Source organism: Columba livia, chromosome 3 (genome assembly GCF_036013475.1).
Source record: "Columba livia isolate bColLiv1 breed racing homer chromosome 3, bColLiv1.pat.W.v2, whole genome shotgun sequence".
NCBI classification, from domain to species: domain Eukaryota; kingdom Metazoa; phylum Chordata; class Aves; order Columbiformes; family Columbidae; genus Columba; species Columba livia.
This window is the reverse complement of record NC_088604.1, coordinates 31,476,723-31,492,732: the sequence shown is the minus strand read 5'-3', so window position 1 is coordinate 31,492,732 and position 16,010 is coordinate 31,476,723. Positions and strand designations below refer to the sequence as shown.

Here is a 16,010-nt window from a genome sequence, read left to right as displayed (position 1 = left end):
TTAGGTATATGGATTTCATTAGATTTTCACAGTTAGGGCAAAGTACTTGTATAAGATTACGTACAATGTGTTATGTCTTCAGTCATTTGAATTAAAAACTTAATGGCAGAACTAATAGAGAGCTCATGCCATTAATATGATTTTATCTGGGTCTAGGCTAATATGCTAATAATTTCGCTGGAAAGTGGATTAGGACTATTCCTTTGCTATTACCTATTGAGCAGCCAGTACTATAATGTTATTTTAACTGAATTTAAAGTGTTAGCTCAGGTCTCATTTGCTTTAGTCAATGTATTCTAAGGCGGCTTAAAACCTTTCATGTCTCATACTTCACTAAATCAGGTTAGCTCCTTTCTAGTATATGAATCAGACATTCTCAGAGGCCCTTTCACCTTGCTCAAAACAAGGTATGCAACTGCAGAGGCATGATTTCCTAAAATGACTTTGTCCTTTTTATACTTACTGCTGAGACTATGGCAAAATAGCAAAGATTACGTTTTCCCCTTTAAATTGTCTTATATTCATGTATTAAATCTATATAATAATCATATTTGAAATACTGATCGCATGCATTAATATTGAAATATATTATGTTCTTTAAGCTGTCAAGTTCAGAAGAAGGTCTAAAATAAAGAGGGCAAGCTCTTTCTCCTAGGTTGAGCAGTTGAAGAAAAGAGCCAAAAGACTGCCAGATGATTGCCAAGTAACAATCACAACAAGGAGTAGGAACCTGAAACCGAGCCAGGGATGGTGAGACTGCAGAGAAGAACAGGCACAGGCTGCGTGCAGAGGTCTCAAAGTTTTCTAGGGATTCTGGGGTAAGAATTTGAGCGGAGTCTGCTGCAGCTCTACATCTCTGAAATGACTATGTTTGAGCCCAGAAGAAAGGACCTGTTTACAAGGGCGCAAAGGGAAAAGCTGTTTATCAACCCTTTTCCTATTTGGTATTATCTTGTCACGGAACTTGACGTAGATAAATCCCAAGCATTCTGGTTTTAATCCAAGAAAATCCATTTTTAAAATCTTTTAGAAGAAAACATTAGGAAGTAGAATATCTAGGCAGATCCATCTCAAAGCTGTAGCTGATCCAGTGTCCCATTACAACATCTATAAATCGTGTTACGGACAGAGTGTTTTAATGTACTTCAGTTTGCAAGCTGTGAAATGCAATAAACATGGCTTGTATTTTTATAAGCTATTTTAAATACATCTTCAAGTTTTAGAACTACATATTATGGTTATATGAACTCAGCTTACATATTTCTGTTCCATTTCTATTGAGCTCATTAGCCTGAGCAAGATTACAGTAATGCAGCATTGTAAGTTCCAGTTCGTCATTAAACTGTTTTCTTTTACAACTTTCCTTCTAAAAACCTTTCAAGTTATACATAATATAACATCAGTGTACCCAATCAGAAGTAAGGGCTATGTATTTCTAATTCCCTCTTCATACATCTCCAGACAAGAAGGAGCTGTTGCAGACACGGCAACTGACTGAGCTCAAAATGAAAAAAAAATCCAATACAAACACTGTTTGCCACCCCTGTTTGTGAAGGTATGGTTTGTATTATTTTCTTTAACTATAACAAAAGTGCTTTTTTGCTGAAAAATGCTTTTAGCGTGAAACTTAAGCTAATCCAGTATCAAGACCCTACACCCTTAGGCAGTCATCGACTCAGACCTTGGGTCTTTCCAGATGCCGGTATCCTGCTCACTGGCTAATCCAGCACGAAATGTGCTGGCTGGTGCACATGTGTGTGAGCAGCATGTGGGTGTCTCCAGTGGCTGGTGGTCTTAGACATGCTGCCTTTGCAATAGACGCTGCTCTTTCCATTTGCTGACACTCGGGTTCCTCAGAGCTTCTGTCTCTCTAGTGGCTGACACTGACCTCTGAGCCTACTGGTCTGGCAGTCCAACTTGAAGTTTGCTAGTGTTCACACACAGACACAGAAAAGACAACACACTTGCACACAACAGGGTTGCAAATATAATTTGGTAAGAATACAGGGCAGCCTGCAGTGATCAAGTGCTGGGCTCAGATGAACATACTGCCCAGCAACCTGCATATACATGACTGTTCCTTTTTAGCCCTTTCCTCTCTCTTTCCTCCACCCCAATCTACCTTGATCCCTCCATTCCCCTGCTTTTGGTCTGTCACCTCAACATCCCAAAACAAGCTTCATAAAATATTCTCTGCTCTGTCCCTTTTCTCTCTGCATCCCACAGTAAGTTCTATACCCTGGCATGCACTCACCCCTACTCACCTAGGGCTCCTGGGAGAGAATCTCTTTCCTTGACCCACCTCACCTCTCTCCATCAATGGACCTAAAAAAGCAGATCACTGTGCTCTGTCTTCACTCATTACATTCCTCGCGTTTTCCTCCCTAATGTTGTTGTTCCTCTGATTCTTGCAGTCTTCATGTTTTAGTCACAGTCTTACAGCATCATAATGAATGTTGTTTCATATAAAACACTTCTGAATTAGGGCTTTTCCTAACAGGGTTCTGCTTCTTAGCGTGTTGGTCTGATACTCCGTACTTGCATCTTTTCTATCATTATGGAAAGCAGTACGATACAAATATCTTACAAAGTCAAAGCATACTATGTCTATAGAGATGCACTCTTAAAAAGCCTCTCAATTAGTTCCATGGAAATTCAGTCCTGTCAATGATGGCTAATCAGACTGAAGTAACCGCATAGGTTAATTTTTCTTACTTCTATATCAACTTGTTTCTTTCTTTTGCTGCTACAGAAGTTAGGAACAAATTGGTAAGTACTTTATCATCTTCATACACAAGTACATAATTCTGTTTAACAAATGCAGAACTTAATATGAGAGAACTGCTTAAATAAATACTTATGCATCATTAGGTGTTCATGTCTACAGCCATTAGCTGTATTAGTTTCTTCTGCCAGTCAGGCTTTTTCCTCAGTTTTGTTCTCAAAGTTAACCACTTTGAAACAATTGTTGTAGAAGCTAATCAATTTTAACCTTTCACAAGCAATACTAAAATGGATTTCCCTTTACTCTAATGAAGTCCATTTTCTTCATCTTCACCCTCCATATAATCAATCTTTTAACAACAACTATCAAAAAGCATTCTAGCCACATTCCAGTCTAGCAGAAACAGTAAATGTAAGGATTGCAGAAACTTTAGATTCACAGCTTCAAAGATCCTGAAGTTTTCAACTGACCCTTCAAAGTGACATTGCAAGGGCTTTGACTTGCTTGTTCAGGCATCCATTTTGGCATTTATGCTGAGATTTGACCAAACCAATTTCTTTTACACCACTAATGTCTGTGTTTAAACAAAGGAAAAGGATACACTGATATCTCCTTACAATTTAAAGTGAAGATTAAGTATATAACACAAAATAATCTGTAGGTTATCTTGACCAGAAGTTACCCATGTTACTACACAGTGTAAAATACACTCTCCACCCAGCAGACAAGCCTGCAGGAACTTACTCTGACACGAAGTACAATATCCTCAAGCTAAGACATACTGTAGGTGAGACCGTTTGTTTGTTTTGAGTGTGGGGGTTTGTTCGTTTGCTTGTTTTGCAATAGTTACATTGACAACCAGTATGGTGACCAACTTCAGAGCTGCCCCCCTTTTATAGCTGCAAGTGCCAGTCTTAGAAAAGAAAAATTGCAAGTAAAACAAAGAAAAGCTCATTCAGTTGCAACCCTTTTTTCAACAGGAAGTAGTTGATTGCAGACTGCTTAAAAGTGTTGATTGATATATAAGCAATTTTGCATTAAAGAGATGCGAGTTATTTGAACAAATAAGTAACTGGTGACTTCATTTTCTACCATACTTATCAAGTCACAACTTCTTCTAGAGCAAGAAACTTGTCCATTTCCATCGAATTGTGTTAAGAGATCCTGCCTTTACCACAGCTACTGTACTGTCTTCCAAATAACTTTGAATTAATTTTGCGGAGACATAATGACATAACACGGTGAATGCCAGCTCCATAAAGTTTTCTGTACAACTATTCTAATGCCATGAGCAACTATTAAAATGTAACAAATGCAACAGTCCAAATAATCACTCTTATTCCTTTAATAAATGGCCATGAAATCAATACTTACATCAACTTTTAATTTAAACTGAAAGACACTGAAAGTTGCATGACAGTGTTTGGAAATTTGTTGAAACCTCTCAACTTTTTTTTTTTTTTAATTTAAACAATTTTAAACTCGTGTTGGAGCTTTTAATATTGTCAGTGGCATCTAAAATTATTTTTAATGGAAAACAGAGTTACCATCTTTATTCTTAAGTAAGATTTGCACATCTTACAGTGTCTCCCTTTACCGCACTGCCCTGTCTTGATGGTCACACACTGGAGAGAGATCTTTCCCCCAAGGAGTTCAAGCACATTCTGCTTACACACAGTAAAATCAAACAGAACACACATAAAGACACTTGATTGCTTTGCTCATGCTCTAATACTTGCATTATTTCAGGAAAACAAAGGAAGCCTATTACTCAAAACAAGATAATATTATTGAGTGACATTATTTAAATTAAATGTCTTTTTCCTGTTATCAACGTCATCTCATTCAATGCTTACCCTTCTTTATATTCAGTTCCATGAATCAATACCACTTCTGTAAAAATGTCATGCTTTTTGTTCTTACATACTTGATTGATTGTACACAATCTCCTAACTAGTACTATAATTTTTATAAAACTTTTTAGATGAGATTTTATACTCCCAATCATGCATGCTCCTGTGGTTTCAAATGTCTCAGAATGAATAAGTCTTGGTCATATAGATGTTTTTGTCTAAAGAAAGCATCCATCCGTAAATAAGGCTGATTTAGATCATGTTTATTTAAATGTGCCCACTTTTTTTGTTCAATATACACATAAATATATGTAGAAGTTGCCTCACTAATTGTCTCAAAATCGTCAGGAAAAAGGTGAAGCTTATCACAAGCAAGCAGCAAAAACCTGAAAATGCCATCTGTTAATTAGTATTATCAACTGAAAACCCCATGCAGTTTTAGGTTTTGAACCTGCATGGAGCAAAAATACAGCAGAGGATCTACTAAAACTAAGCACGCTTAACAATACCTTTTTGTTTGGCAAGTTAAACAGAGGCCAATTTAACCAAAACAGCCCAAGCCCAAGCTTGCTCTCATAAAGATTTCCCATTTCTATAGAATTAAAAAAAAAAAAAAATTACATGAAAATACTGTTCTGAGTTGAGAGGATCAAGCTGATACTGAGAACACACACTGTGCTGAGGAAAAAAAACATTATACCCTTCCTGTAGGTCAACTCCTTTTCCAAAAGTAAAAAGACAAAAATACCTTTCTTCCCACCTGACAAAAAAGGGTTTTCTTTCAGTGAATTCTACCCACAATATCTAATTCTTACTTTCTTTGTCTACAACTCCCAATATGTAATAAGAGCCATGACAGATTAATTTCATTAAATAAGGCCATTTTTCAAAGCAATCCTCAAACATAAGGAGTCCTTTGTTACCTGCAAAGACAATGAATCACACAGTTTTAGGGAGAATCTAATTTGATTTGCCTTCCTCCAGATTAGCATAAGAAGCAGCCAAAGAACCCAAAATAACCTGTTCTCTTCCATAAGACTGAAGAGGTATGATTAGAAATGTAAAACCAGGCTGGGACAGATCCATGCAGACTAAAATGCAAACTAAGAGAACAAGTGAGCTTTCAAACATTTCACCCTCTGTGGTGGTAGGAGGCAGGGAAACAGGTTGTCCTATGCCTTAGCACCTACTCTTAAATCCTGAGCTTTAACTCATATCTACTTAGTCTGAATTTATTAAAGCAAGGTGTAAGTATAAATAAGACTATGTATTCATCTGGAGGGCAAAACTTACTTCTGTTTACTGTTCCTCTGATAAATCCTTGATTGTTTATATATTAGCATTTAAATTTATATTTAAAAAAAATTATATGAAGAACATACATTAAAAAATGAAATAACTCAGAAGGGCAAATAATGTTTCCCTAGACTTCTAAACACATTAGCTAGTCAAGTGATATAGCAAATATATCAACAATATGGTATCAAAACAATGAAAACATTTAGAATATTTAGAATGTAGTTCTATACTTAAATTATCATTCAGGTCAATATTTGTAGAGTAAACTTATTCCTACAGCTTAAAAGTAAACAGCTAGGTATATTCCTTCCACCAAAATTTTGCAGGTTTTCATTCTTCTACACATTCTCAGAATGCTACACTAGAGCACTACTTGCTCCAACTCATTTCTCCTGATACAAAACAACTAGGATGGTAATTTGGAATACTTTGATTAAGTAAAAAACATCCCCAAAGAACAAATAAGGACCAACAGTTTCTCTTGTCTCACTTGCCCACAGAGGTTGGTTTTTGCGCGAGTTTCAGCTTTCAAGGGAAAATAAACACACACACCACTGCAATAAGCTGCATTAAGTAAAAAAGCTGGTAATATGATTTGCTCTCACTTTTCTTTGAGGGGTTCTCTAGCATTTTTAAAATGCAAACAAACCAACGCCCGCACCTCGGTAACGCGGCCGGGCTGGTGCTGGGGGTACCAGCTGACTGAGAGGCAGCAGCTCACTGTTGATGCTGAGTTTAAGCTGGCAACTTAGTCCCCAGTTTGGGGAAGAAAAACAGCATTTGATATACTGCCACTGAAAGATAATGATAACTGACCCATTCCTGTCACTTAAATCAACTTTATACACAAACAAGGGCCAATTTCAAATTCAAAATGCAATATAATAAACCAAACTATACTCACAGTGTCAAACGGTACTTCAGTTAATCAAGTTTAACTGCTGCAATCCCTCAGAAACATTAATCATCCTGACATGTTCGGAAGAATGAAAAAAAGCCTAACTCTGAAGTCAGTATTAGTTTGCAAAAGCACAAATATTCTAATAGTTTGTGAAAAAAAATAGTTTGCTCTTTATATACTAACCATTTAACTTTACTGTCCCAATACAACACAATCTTGTCTCAAAACAGCTTACTTTCAATAAATTACATGTGGTTTCATAGTAACTAGGGCCCTCAATGTGCAATATTTCACACTGAAACCATCACAAGATTTTAATGAAAGTCTTCAACTGATGCGAAACTCTAAACTAAACACCACAGAAAGCTACACAGTGCTGAACCCAAACACTTGCAAAGCATTCAGTGCCATGGCCTTAGCTGAACTTTCTGATTTTGGATATCAGAAACACTTTTCAAGTTTCCTATGAGCGACTTTCCAAATCAATTCTGGCTTAATTCTGGACTGCTAGCACTGATGCCTATCAGGTTTTCTTCATTTAAAAATTAAACAATCTAAAAAGTTGAACCCTACAAAAAATCTGAACATTCAGGCATATCAATTTTCTCACCCTTTACTTTGAGAGCACTCCAAAGCCTCAAGACATCATACCAAGTTATGACCTTTTTGTCCAAATCAGTTCTGCAGATGGACATCAAAAGGTATGTTTTAGAAAAACGTAGACTTGTCCTAGTTTCTCCGAAAATTCAAATTCAGCTCCATCCAAGTTGTCTGTTCTAAATAGCACAATGCAAGTGCCTTTACTAAATGAATTATTATCCCTTAGATCATTTCAGTATAAGTTGGGGAACAACCTATTAGAGAGCAGCATATGGGAACGGGACTTGGGGGTCCTGGTGGACAGCAGGATGACCATGAGCCAGCACTGTGCCCTTGTGGCCAGGAAGGCCAATGGCATCCTGGGGTGTATTAGAAGGGGGGTGGTTAGTAGATCGAGAGAGGTTCTCCTTCCCCTCTACTCCGCCCTGGTGAGACCACATCTGGAATATTGTGTCCAGTTCTGGGCCCCTCAGTTCCAGAAGGACAGGGAACTGCTGGAGAGGGTCCAGCGTAGGGCAACGAAGGTGATCAAGGGAGTGGAGCATCTCCCTTATGAGGAAAGGCTGAGGGAGCTGGGTCTCTTTAGCTTGGAGAAGACTGAGGGGTGACCTCATTAATGTTTATAAATATATAAAGGGTGAGTGTCAGGAGGACGGAGCCAGGCTCTTCTCAGTGACAACCAATGACAGGACAAGGGGCAGTGGGTACAAACTGGAACACAAGAGGTTCCACTTAAATATGACAAGAAACTTCTTCACAGTGAGGGTGACAGAGCACTGGCACAGGCTGCCCAGGGGGTTTGTGGAGTCTCCTTCTCTGGAGACATTCAAAACCCACCTGGACACCTTCCTGTGTAACCTCATCTAGGTGTTCCTGCTCCAGCAGGGGGATTGGACTAGATGATCTTTCGAGGTCCCTTCCAATCCCTATCATTCTGTGATTTGAACATTTGCAAAAACAGACTTCCGCAGTCCATTCTTTGGTTTATCCTTGGGATTCATGATCTGCCCCAGTCACACACTGGCCATGGCCTGACCATGTCCCTCCTAGTCCTGATCCCTCGGCCCGAATGACCAGACTGCACCCCATCTCCTTCCCTCCTGTGCTTCCCGGCAGTGGGAAACATGTCCCTGGTGGATGGGGCGCACACGGATCCTGCTCTCCTGGAGTGCTCCTCTGTGCTACCAGCAGAAACTCTACATAAAATGACCACACAGTTTAAATTTTATTTCAGAAAACTATGAGGCTTTGGTAGCTCCCCCCCAGAGCAAAGGCATGTGTAGGCTACATATTCTTTTTAAAGTCACCAAATGACTGTAAACTGAGCACGCAAGGATGAAGAAAAGTCCTACTCAGTAGACATACTGAAATAAAATGGAGTTCAGTGTTTCACTCTCTTCCTGAATGGAGAACACATTCAGTCAGCTTAGGCAGAAATGGAAGGAAAAAAAAAATTACGGCTGATTTAGGAAATGCCACCAAACTCAGCTGTGTAAAAGAGTAATTTATATGAAAGGAAAGCTCCTCAGCAGCTGATGAAAGGGTGGGCAGGATGATGAATTTTAAAAAGATGTCTATTAAAAGCCTACCTGTTTTTTCTCACCTACAAATTAAATATTTTCATTTGTTACCATTAACGTAAGGCTGGTGGTCAAACTACTAACTTTCTTCCCTCTCCACTACTGAAATGGGCTCTTAAAGTATCAGATTTATTTTTATAGCCAATTCAAAATCTCTTAATCTTAATTGTGTGTACAAAACATCTAAAACTTGCTTTCATTGCATGACAGTCTGCCTTGTGCTATTGTTCTTGCTATTGGCCCATAAGAAGCATTAAGAAGCATGTGATTAGCTCCATTTGATTATTTCTTCTTGCAATTCAACACATTTTTGTATTGCTCAAGTTGGTATTTCTGTTGCTCGTAAACAAGCCGGGTTTTGACGAGACATCTCAGCTCCATATAACTTGGTCTCAGTTTTCATGTCAAGAAGAACTGTATAATAATTGTTCCAGCAGTTTCCTGCATTTTTTTTTTTTTTTCTCCAAAGTAACTGTAAGGATAAGGTTATTTTAAGCATGAACACTAAGGAAACTTGAGGTCTGTCATTGTGGAAATGGGACAGGGGGAGGGGGAAGAAAGGGAAAACGGACCCTCGGTAAGTTATATGAGTTTCTCAACTTTCTTCAGTTAGACTGAAGAAACATCACATCTTCCAGTAGCTTGGAAATGTCACTTATTTTATTTAGAATTCTACAGATGTGATGTGGAACATCATGTTGTTGGCTGCTTCCAATAAAACACAGATCACTGGACCAGACTCAATCTGTAGCTGACACAACAAGATCTTGTTATATTACAACTTCACCAGTAATTTTGCCACAGAATGTACAACGGCCCAGAAAAAGTGACAAAAAAGTATTCTTGCTATTCACTGTTCTGCAGTAGATCTCTCTGATCTTAGAGGAAATTCTGCTCTACATCCCCAATCACTGTCCCTAACTCAAAGATTCATAAAAAACATGTCCCACGAAACCAACATTAAGAACATGAGGATTCTTACTGAAAAGCTATTTCAATAAGAAAGCCCACTATTGTTAAACCAGTTAAAAGATGATTTTCTGCTCTTTTTACTTAACAAACCATGCTAATCAACCAAGTATCTTATATGCCATAACTACCTGACACATTAATGTAATACTGGAATTATACAGTTTACTAAATCCATGCTACAGGCTTTCAGCAATGTTTAAAAATGCAACAGAAATCATGCTAGACATTCAGCTCATTAAAGGTGAGAAAGGCTCTTATGCAGATGCAGGAGCAGATTAGTCAGATCTATGAAGCAAAGATCAGAACGTGAGAATTGAATATCAACATTTTAATATTTTAGGATGCATATTATTGTTTTAAGAGCTAAGATATAAAAAAAGAGACACCAGGAACCTGCAGGAGTACATGACACTTGTAAAGAGACCTGAATTTTTCTATAGCTTCAGCTTTTTAACACTTTAAAGCCTGTAATTGTTTCCATCCCTATTGATTCTTCTACAGGATGGCTAAAACACTGCTTGAATTACCTTAATCAAGATCAGTCTCAAAATTGTAGTAGAACCATCAATTGCTTGGTCAGGTGTTTTTAATTCATTAACTTCCCAAGCCTGCAATATCTAGACTGGAGATAAACCACACCTGCAACAAAGGCGACCACTGACTTCACATCCAAGGTATCCAAATAATTCTCACATTCTGTTTCCTTCTCCGGGAAGCTGAGAACTGGGACATACAACCATCTCCCATTTGACTTGGTTGCTGAAAACACGACACTATGGTCAAGATACTAGCATTCCACTATTGATCTCCTATAGATAATCTTATAGACAGTCTCTAATGGATGTGAAGTATATTACTATTAGTCAAACTAAGAGAATATTAATGTTTATCAGCTCTCTGAAGCAGAATCACACTACAAAAGCAGCAATGTATTTATTATGCTATATATAAAAATAAAATCTTTTGGTCCTCTACCTCACCAGTACTTTCCAATGGAAATTCAAGGTTTTCATATAGATCTCTTTCCTTTGGATTCTAGAAAGTGACTGCAATTTGAATTATGTAAAGCTTACAGGTTGTATCTAAAAATAGGTTTTTTTGAATGATCCTTATAATCCTTGAAAAGTCTAAGCTTAAAGAAGCTCTTAAATTAAAAAGATGACACACAGATGAGTTCCATTTGAGCAATCAATGCTGACACATTAATAATGAAATAAAATATGCTGCAGTATTTCTAACGTTTTACAGCTGTTACAACACCATGATTATCTAATGCAGATATATTTGCCAAATTCCACATTTTGTAGTACAGGCATTTAAAATCAAAATAACTTCTTCTTACTTTCTTAATAATTAACTGGTAATCTAAAGACATTTAAAATGTAAATTTAATCAGTTGCATGTGAATTCAGTTTTATTTCAAGTCCCAGGATAGTCTTTCAGCTCTAACTTCGCACTGTCATCTTTCTTCCTCACCCAAGCAAGTATTCCCAGCCATGTAGCAAGGATCAGGCATCCTGGCAAAGGGAAACCACCTACCCCCCAGACAAATATAAAAACTAGAGCTTTGGGTTTTAGAAAGTTAAGATTTCCAAACCACTGCAATGTTTTTAGCCTTTATATCTGAAGTATACTGTTATAAGGACCAGAATAAAACATTTAATATGATTGGATGCCCTTGTAAAGCTTCAATAATAAAAAAAAGTAATTTTTATTGTCATCCATAAATATGCTTTAACCTCCTACCATAGGAATAAGGATATCCTTTTCCACTAGCTCAGTGAAGCTATGCAAATTGTCATAACAAAGTTTGCTTCTGCACTGGCTTCCAAAACTGCTTTCCAATTTCAGAAAGGCAGATATTTGTATTGGGGAGGGGCATTTTTCCTCTCCAAGTGTGCACATATTTTTGTATCTTGTTTTATTATGCAAAATAAAATACTTCTATTTGAAAAATGAACTAGAAATACATCTGCAATGAGAACGTATGAATACACAACATTTTTCATCATTGTAACACAGCACTATTAGGGAATAAACTGACAGATGGAGACTCCAACGCATTCTGCGGACTACCCTGCAGATCAGTACACACTAATGGATTCACATTATCTGAGAGAGGACATCTGTCTTAGAAGAAATTATTGCACTTCATACTTAAATTACCCATTCAGTTTTTGTTTAATATTAACTCTATGTGGAAGTGTACATGATTTAATCGTACCTACATTGCTAAGGCTGCTCATTATGCTTAAATATAGCTGTGTAAAGCACCTTAACTGGTTTGTCTGTCATGCTTTGTGACATGATCTAGTTGAATCTTTTCAGGTTATCTAGACTGAAGTTATTAATTCAGTTCTATAAATTAACCACTTACATTTAGAATGGATCCGTTTATGAAAAGCGTATTAAGTGACCATACAGCGCTGAATAAAAGGGAAAATTTTCTGTGCAACTATAGCAATAATACATCTTTAAAACCTTAATTATTTGAGTTTAAATCTTAACTCACCTCCTCCCCCAAACACATTCCTCATGATACGGTCAACCAAACTCTGTATGCACAAGTAAACGATTTATGTGGATTATCCTGATTAGTATTCACACACACACGCACATATTTATACATGCACAAATATATACACACGCACATATGCACTTACATATATACACACACTAAAAACTTCATTTTTTCCAAATGCTTGTACATGTGTAATACATATAATTTTTAAATAACCAGAAAAGATAAGATAAACTATTCCTACCTTTTCAACTGCTAATTGTTTTGATGGTTTTTCTGATTCTCTCTCTTTCTTTTTCTCTTCTTTCTTTTTTTCTTTTTCCTTCTGAAAAAAAAAAATCCAACAGGTGGGCATTTTGCTAGTACTTAATAACAAAGCGTTTGCAAACATATTGAATGTCCACAGTCATGTAGAATATAGAGATCTTCAGCTACTCCCTTTTAATTCACTTTATGCCTGTATCTGTTCTGCTTCCACAAGTGACTCATTTTGCTCAAATAGAACTACTAAAAATATTTTAACTCAGAGAATTCAATAAATTCTCAAATATAGTGCCACTAAAAATAGTGTAACTCTGACAATTCAATAAATTCACTATATTACCTGCTCATCTGCATTTCTTATAAGCAGAAGGAAAAAAAAAAAAGCGCTGCCTCTCTAAGTTCAGCAGATCTGAAAAGAAGAAAACATCTCCAAGTACTCCAGTTAAATCTGATAACCTCTGTCATTAGGATGGATGTCAGTCTCTTTGACCAAATAACTATAGGAGGGTAATTTGCATGCAGTTTTCTGCAGAGAGTTACTAATTTTTAAGTTAACCTAGTAGTCTTAAAAAAAACAAACACTGCTGAATGTAGAAAGTTGATTTGGACCATACGACAGCCCTGATGATTCATAAGACATTAAATTGTTCCAGAAAGACAAAACAAAGAGATCCCTTTACCTGAATGCATCATAGCGTCATTACAAAAGTACTACAGTATAGTACTAGTGAGGGTACTTGAACATTAAAATGCACGGAACAAGCATTTACCATGGCTAATAAAGGAGATGAGACAGAAGCTCCTAAATGTTCTTTCAGTCATTAGAGTTGAATCCCTCTGTTCAAAGCCTCAAAACAGCTTTTTTCCACACAACACTATCTTTTAGCAAGTTTCCCAATATTAGGAGGAAGGTTGGGAGGTTAGACTGAGAGTTAGATAACTGTCCATGCAGCTCCAGTATTAAAAAATAAAACAGCTTACTAGGCTACAGGTTTCTGCCAATAAGGATTTATTTTTTCCCTTTTTAACATCCAATATACATAATTTTAAAATCTGTGTAACACGATCTTTGATTAAAATAGCTCTGACATTAAGATGAAGTGGTTTTGTGTGCGGGGTTTTTTTTATTTTTGGGGGGGGCGGGGACTGGACTGGGCATGGGGAGACACAAGTTACACATTCTTCACAACTTCAAATAGTCAATTTTCAAAACTTTCACCGTATTTATCAGATGGAGTGGTGTTTGTCAATTGAGGTTACTCAAGTCCCAACTAACCCCTGTGAATTTTTTCATCGGGTGTTAACCTGAACACTGGGGCCCTGGAAAGTGAGACTGTCACACCAAGCACCTGCTTAAGTGTGGCTGTCACTTGAGCAACAGGAAGCAGTGACCACAGCCATGAAACTGCAGTTAAGGACAATTTGGAATGTCTGTTTTGAAGAAAAGAAAGAGAGACCAACTTAGATCTTAGTGAGCACTGGAACAAGAAAATTAGTATAGTAGTCCAAACCAGAGGTCCAGCCAACACCATATCACACCTGTGGCAGTGCTAGGTGTTCAAGAAATGGTCTGTGTGACTGGGACATCATGGTGTTTTATTTTGAGGCCATCGTAATCACCTGAGGTTTGCAGACTTACTGAACTACGATTACAACTGCATGGCCATGCCTTTCCAATGAAGCCTGGCCTTATCGCATTACTGTGTGTGTCACTGATCTTCCTACCAACCTATATTCTAAAGATTCCCAAAATCCTGTGACCACAACTGCACACAAATATTCTGCTAGAGCAATAAAAAGTCGTTCATTTCTTGTTCCCACTCCAACTTTCCCAAGCTGAATAATTTAAATTATTTAATCTCTTCTCCTGTAGAAGCTTTTCTACATCTTAGGCCACTGCGACTTGTTTCCTCCTGGGAAAGGTTGCTGGAAGTCTCATTAACAGCACACTTACTTTTTAAACACAATACCTTAACTTCACTTGAATATGTTTCAGTGAAAGGAGAGCTAAAGCTTTTGCATATGATCATTTACAGGATGTCCTCATTTCCAGTTTGACTTCAACAATTATTTAAAATGTGTTGTTACAGAAACCTCACTTCTAGAGGAAAAAAGTATCTAGAAACTTCTGTTCTTCAGGACTTCAAGAACAAGGAGGGCTTGCAGTAAGTTTCATATGGTGAACTCTCCACAAAGGTGACCCAATATAAATAAAAATAAAGTTGTCCTTAACAAATACTTGAGAGCTTCATAGTGAATATGTGAAGACTTGAACTGTTCACCAGCGTTTCTGCCTATACACCTCAAAAAGCCTACAGGAACTCCCTTGATTCCCAGTGACTTTATTTTCATTCACTTCATTGTCATTGTGGACTTGAAAACCCGTAAGTCCTTCATCTTCACACCTCACAATTTCAATATGCGAGCTTTCTGCTTCAGCTCCATTAGAGAAAAATGAATTAAGACTAAATAAAAACATTTCTCAGATGCTGTCCTCATGCCAGAATTTCAACTTAAGAGTTTTATTACTTGCAAAAGCAGTCAAAAAGAATATGAAGATAATAAAATTAAACTCATACTGGTTTTAAAATTCTATGCAAAAATTATTTATCTTTTTTCTCCAAGGTTCATTTTTAGCAGCATGGCATACTAGCTAGAGACAAACTTTCAAATTTGAATGCATCGAGCGAGATGTGTGAGAAAGCAAAGGCAAGCTTCATTCCAAGTGGCTGCCGCTCTTCCTGGTATAACTTAAAAACCATGTCAAATCCAGCAAGGCTTGTGGTCTAGTCCATGGCACTGTCATTTAAATTTTAATTAATGTTTAAATATAGCTGAACTAAAATAATTTATAACATCTGTCCATGTTTTCTCTATTTAGAAGACAGGGTTTATGTTTAGATTGTAAGTTATTTCACATACTGTATACAGCCTCAATTTAGAGTGAAATATCCAAGAATCTAACATTGAGCATTCACAATCTAAAAAATGTATTCCATTATTGTTGCAAATTGTGACATTTAATAAAGTTCATACAAATGATGCCTCATCTACTTGGGTTTGTGTTGTTTGTCAAAGGCCCATCTAAATAGTAAATGTAAGGTCAGGACATACACACACATCCCAGCTAGGAGGGATATTAAAACCAGTATGAATTAACAGAAGTGTCACTGAATTAATTCTATACTGATCTCCAAGGATACTGAACTAGATGGTTAGAACAGTACTGATAATTTAGATTCCGGAACAACCAAGTAATACTAAAAAAATACCAAAAGTTATTCCTGAGGAGAGA

At 37.1% G+C, this 16,010-nt stretch overlaps 1 protein-coding gene across 2 annotated transcripts in view; it reads right to left on the bottom strand.

Annotated features, from left to right (window-relative positions):
- SMAP1 (small ArfGAP 1) overlaps window positions 1–16,010 on the bottom strand; it is a 94,071-nt gene that overhangs the window by 29,386 nt on the left and 48,675 nt on the right. For both annotated transcript variants that reach the window (XM_065056240.1, XM_065056242.1), the window contains one exon: window positions 12,696–12,776. In XM_065056240.1, the coding sequence (XP_064912312.1) occupies window positions 12,696–12,776 (81 nt within the window). The remainder of the gene's footprint in view (window positions 1–12,695; window positions 12,777–16,010) is intronic.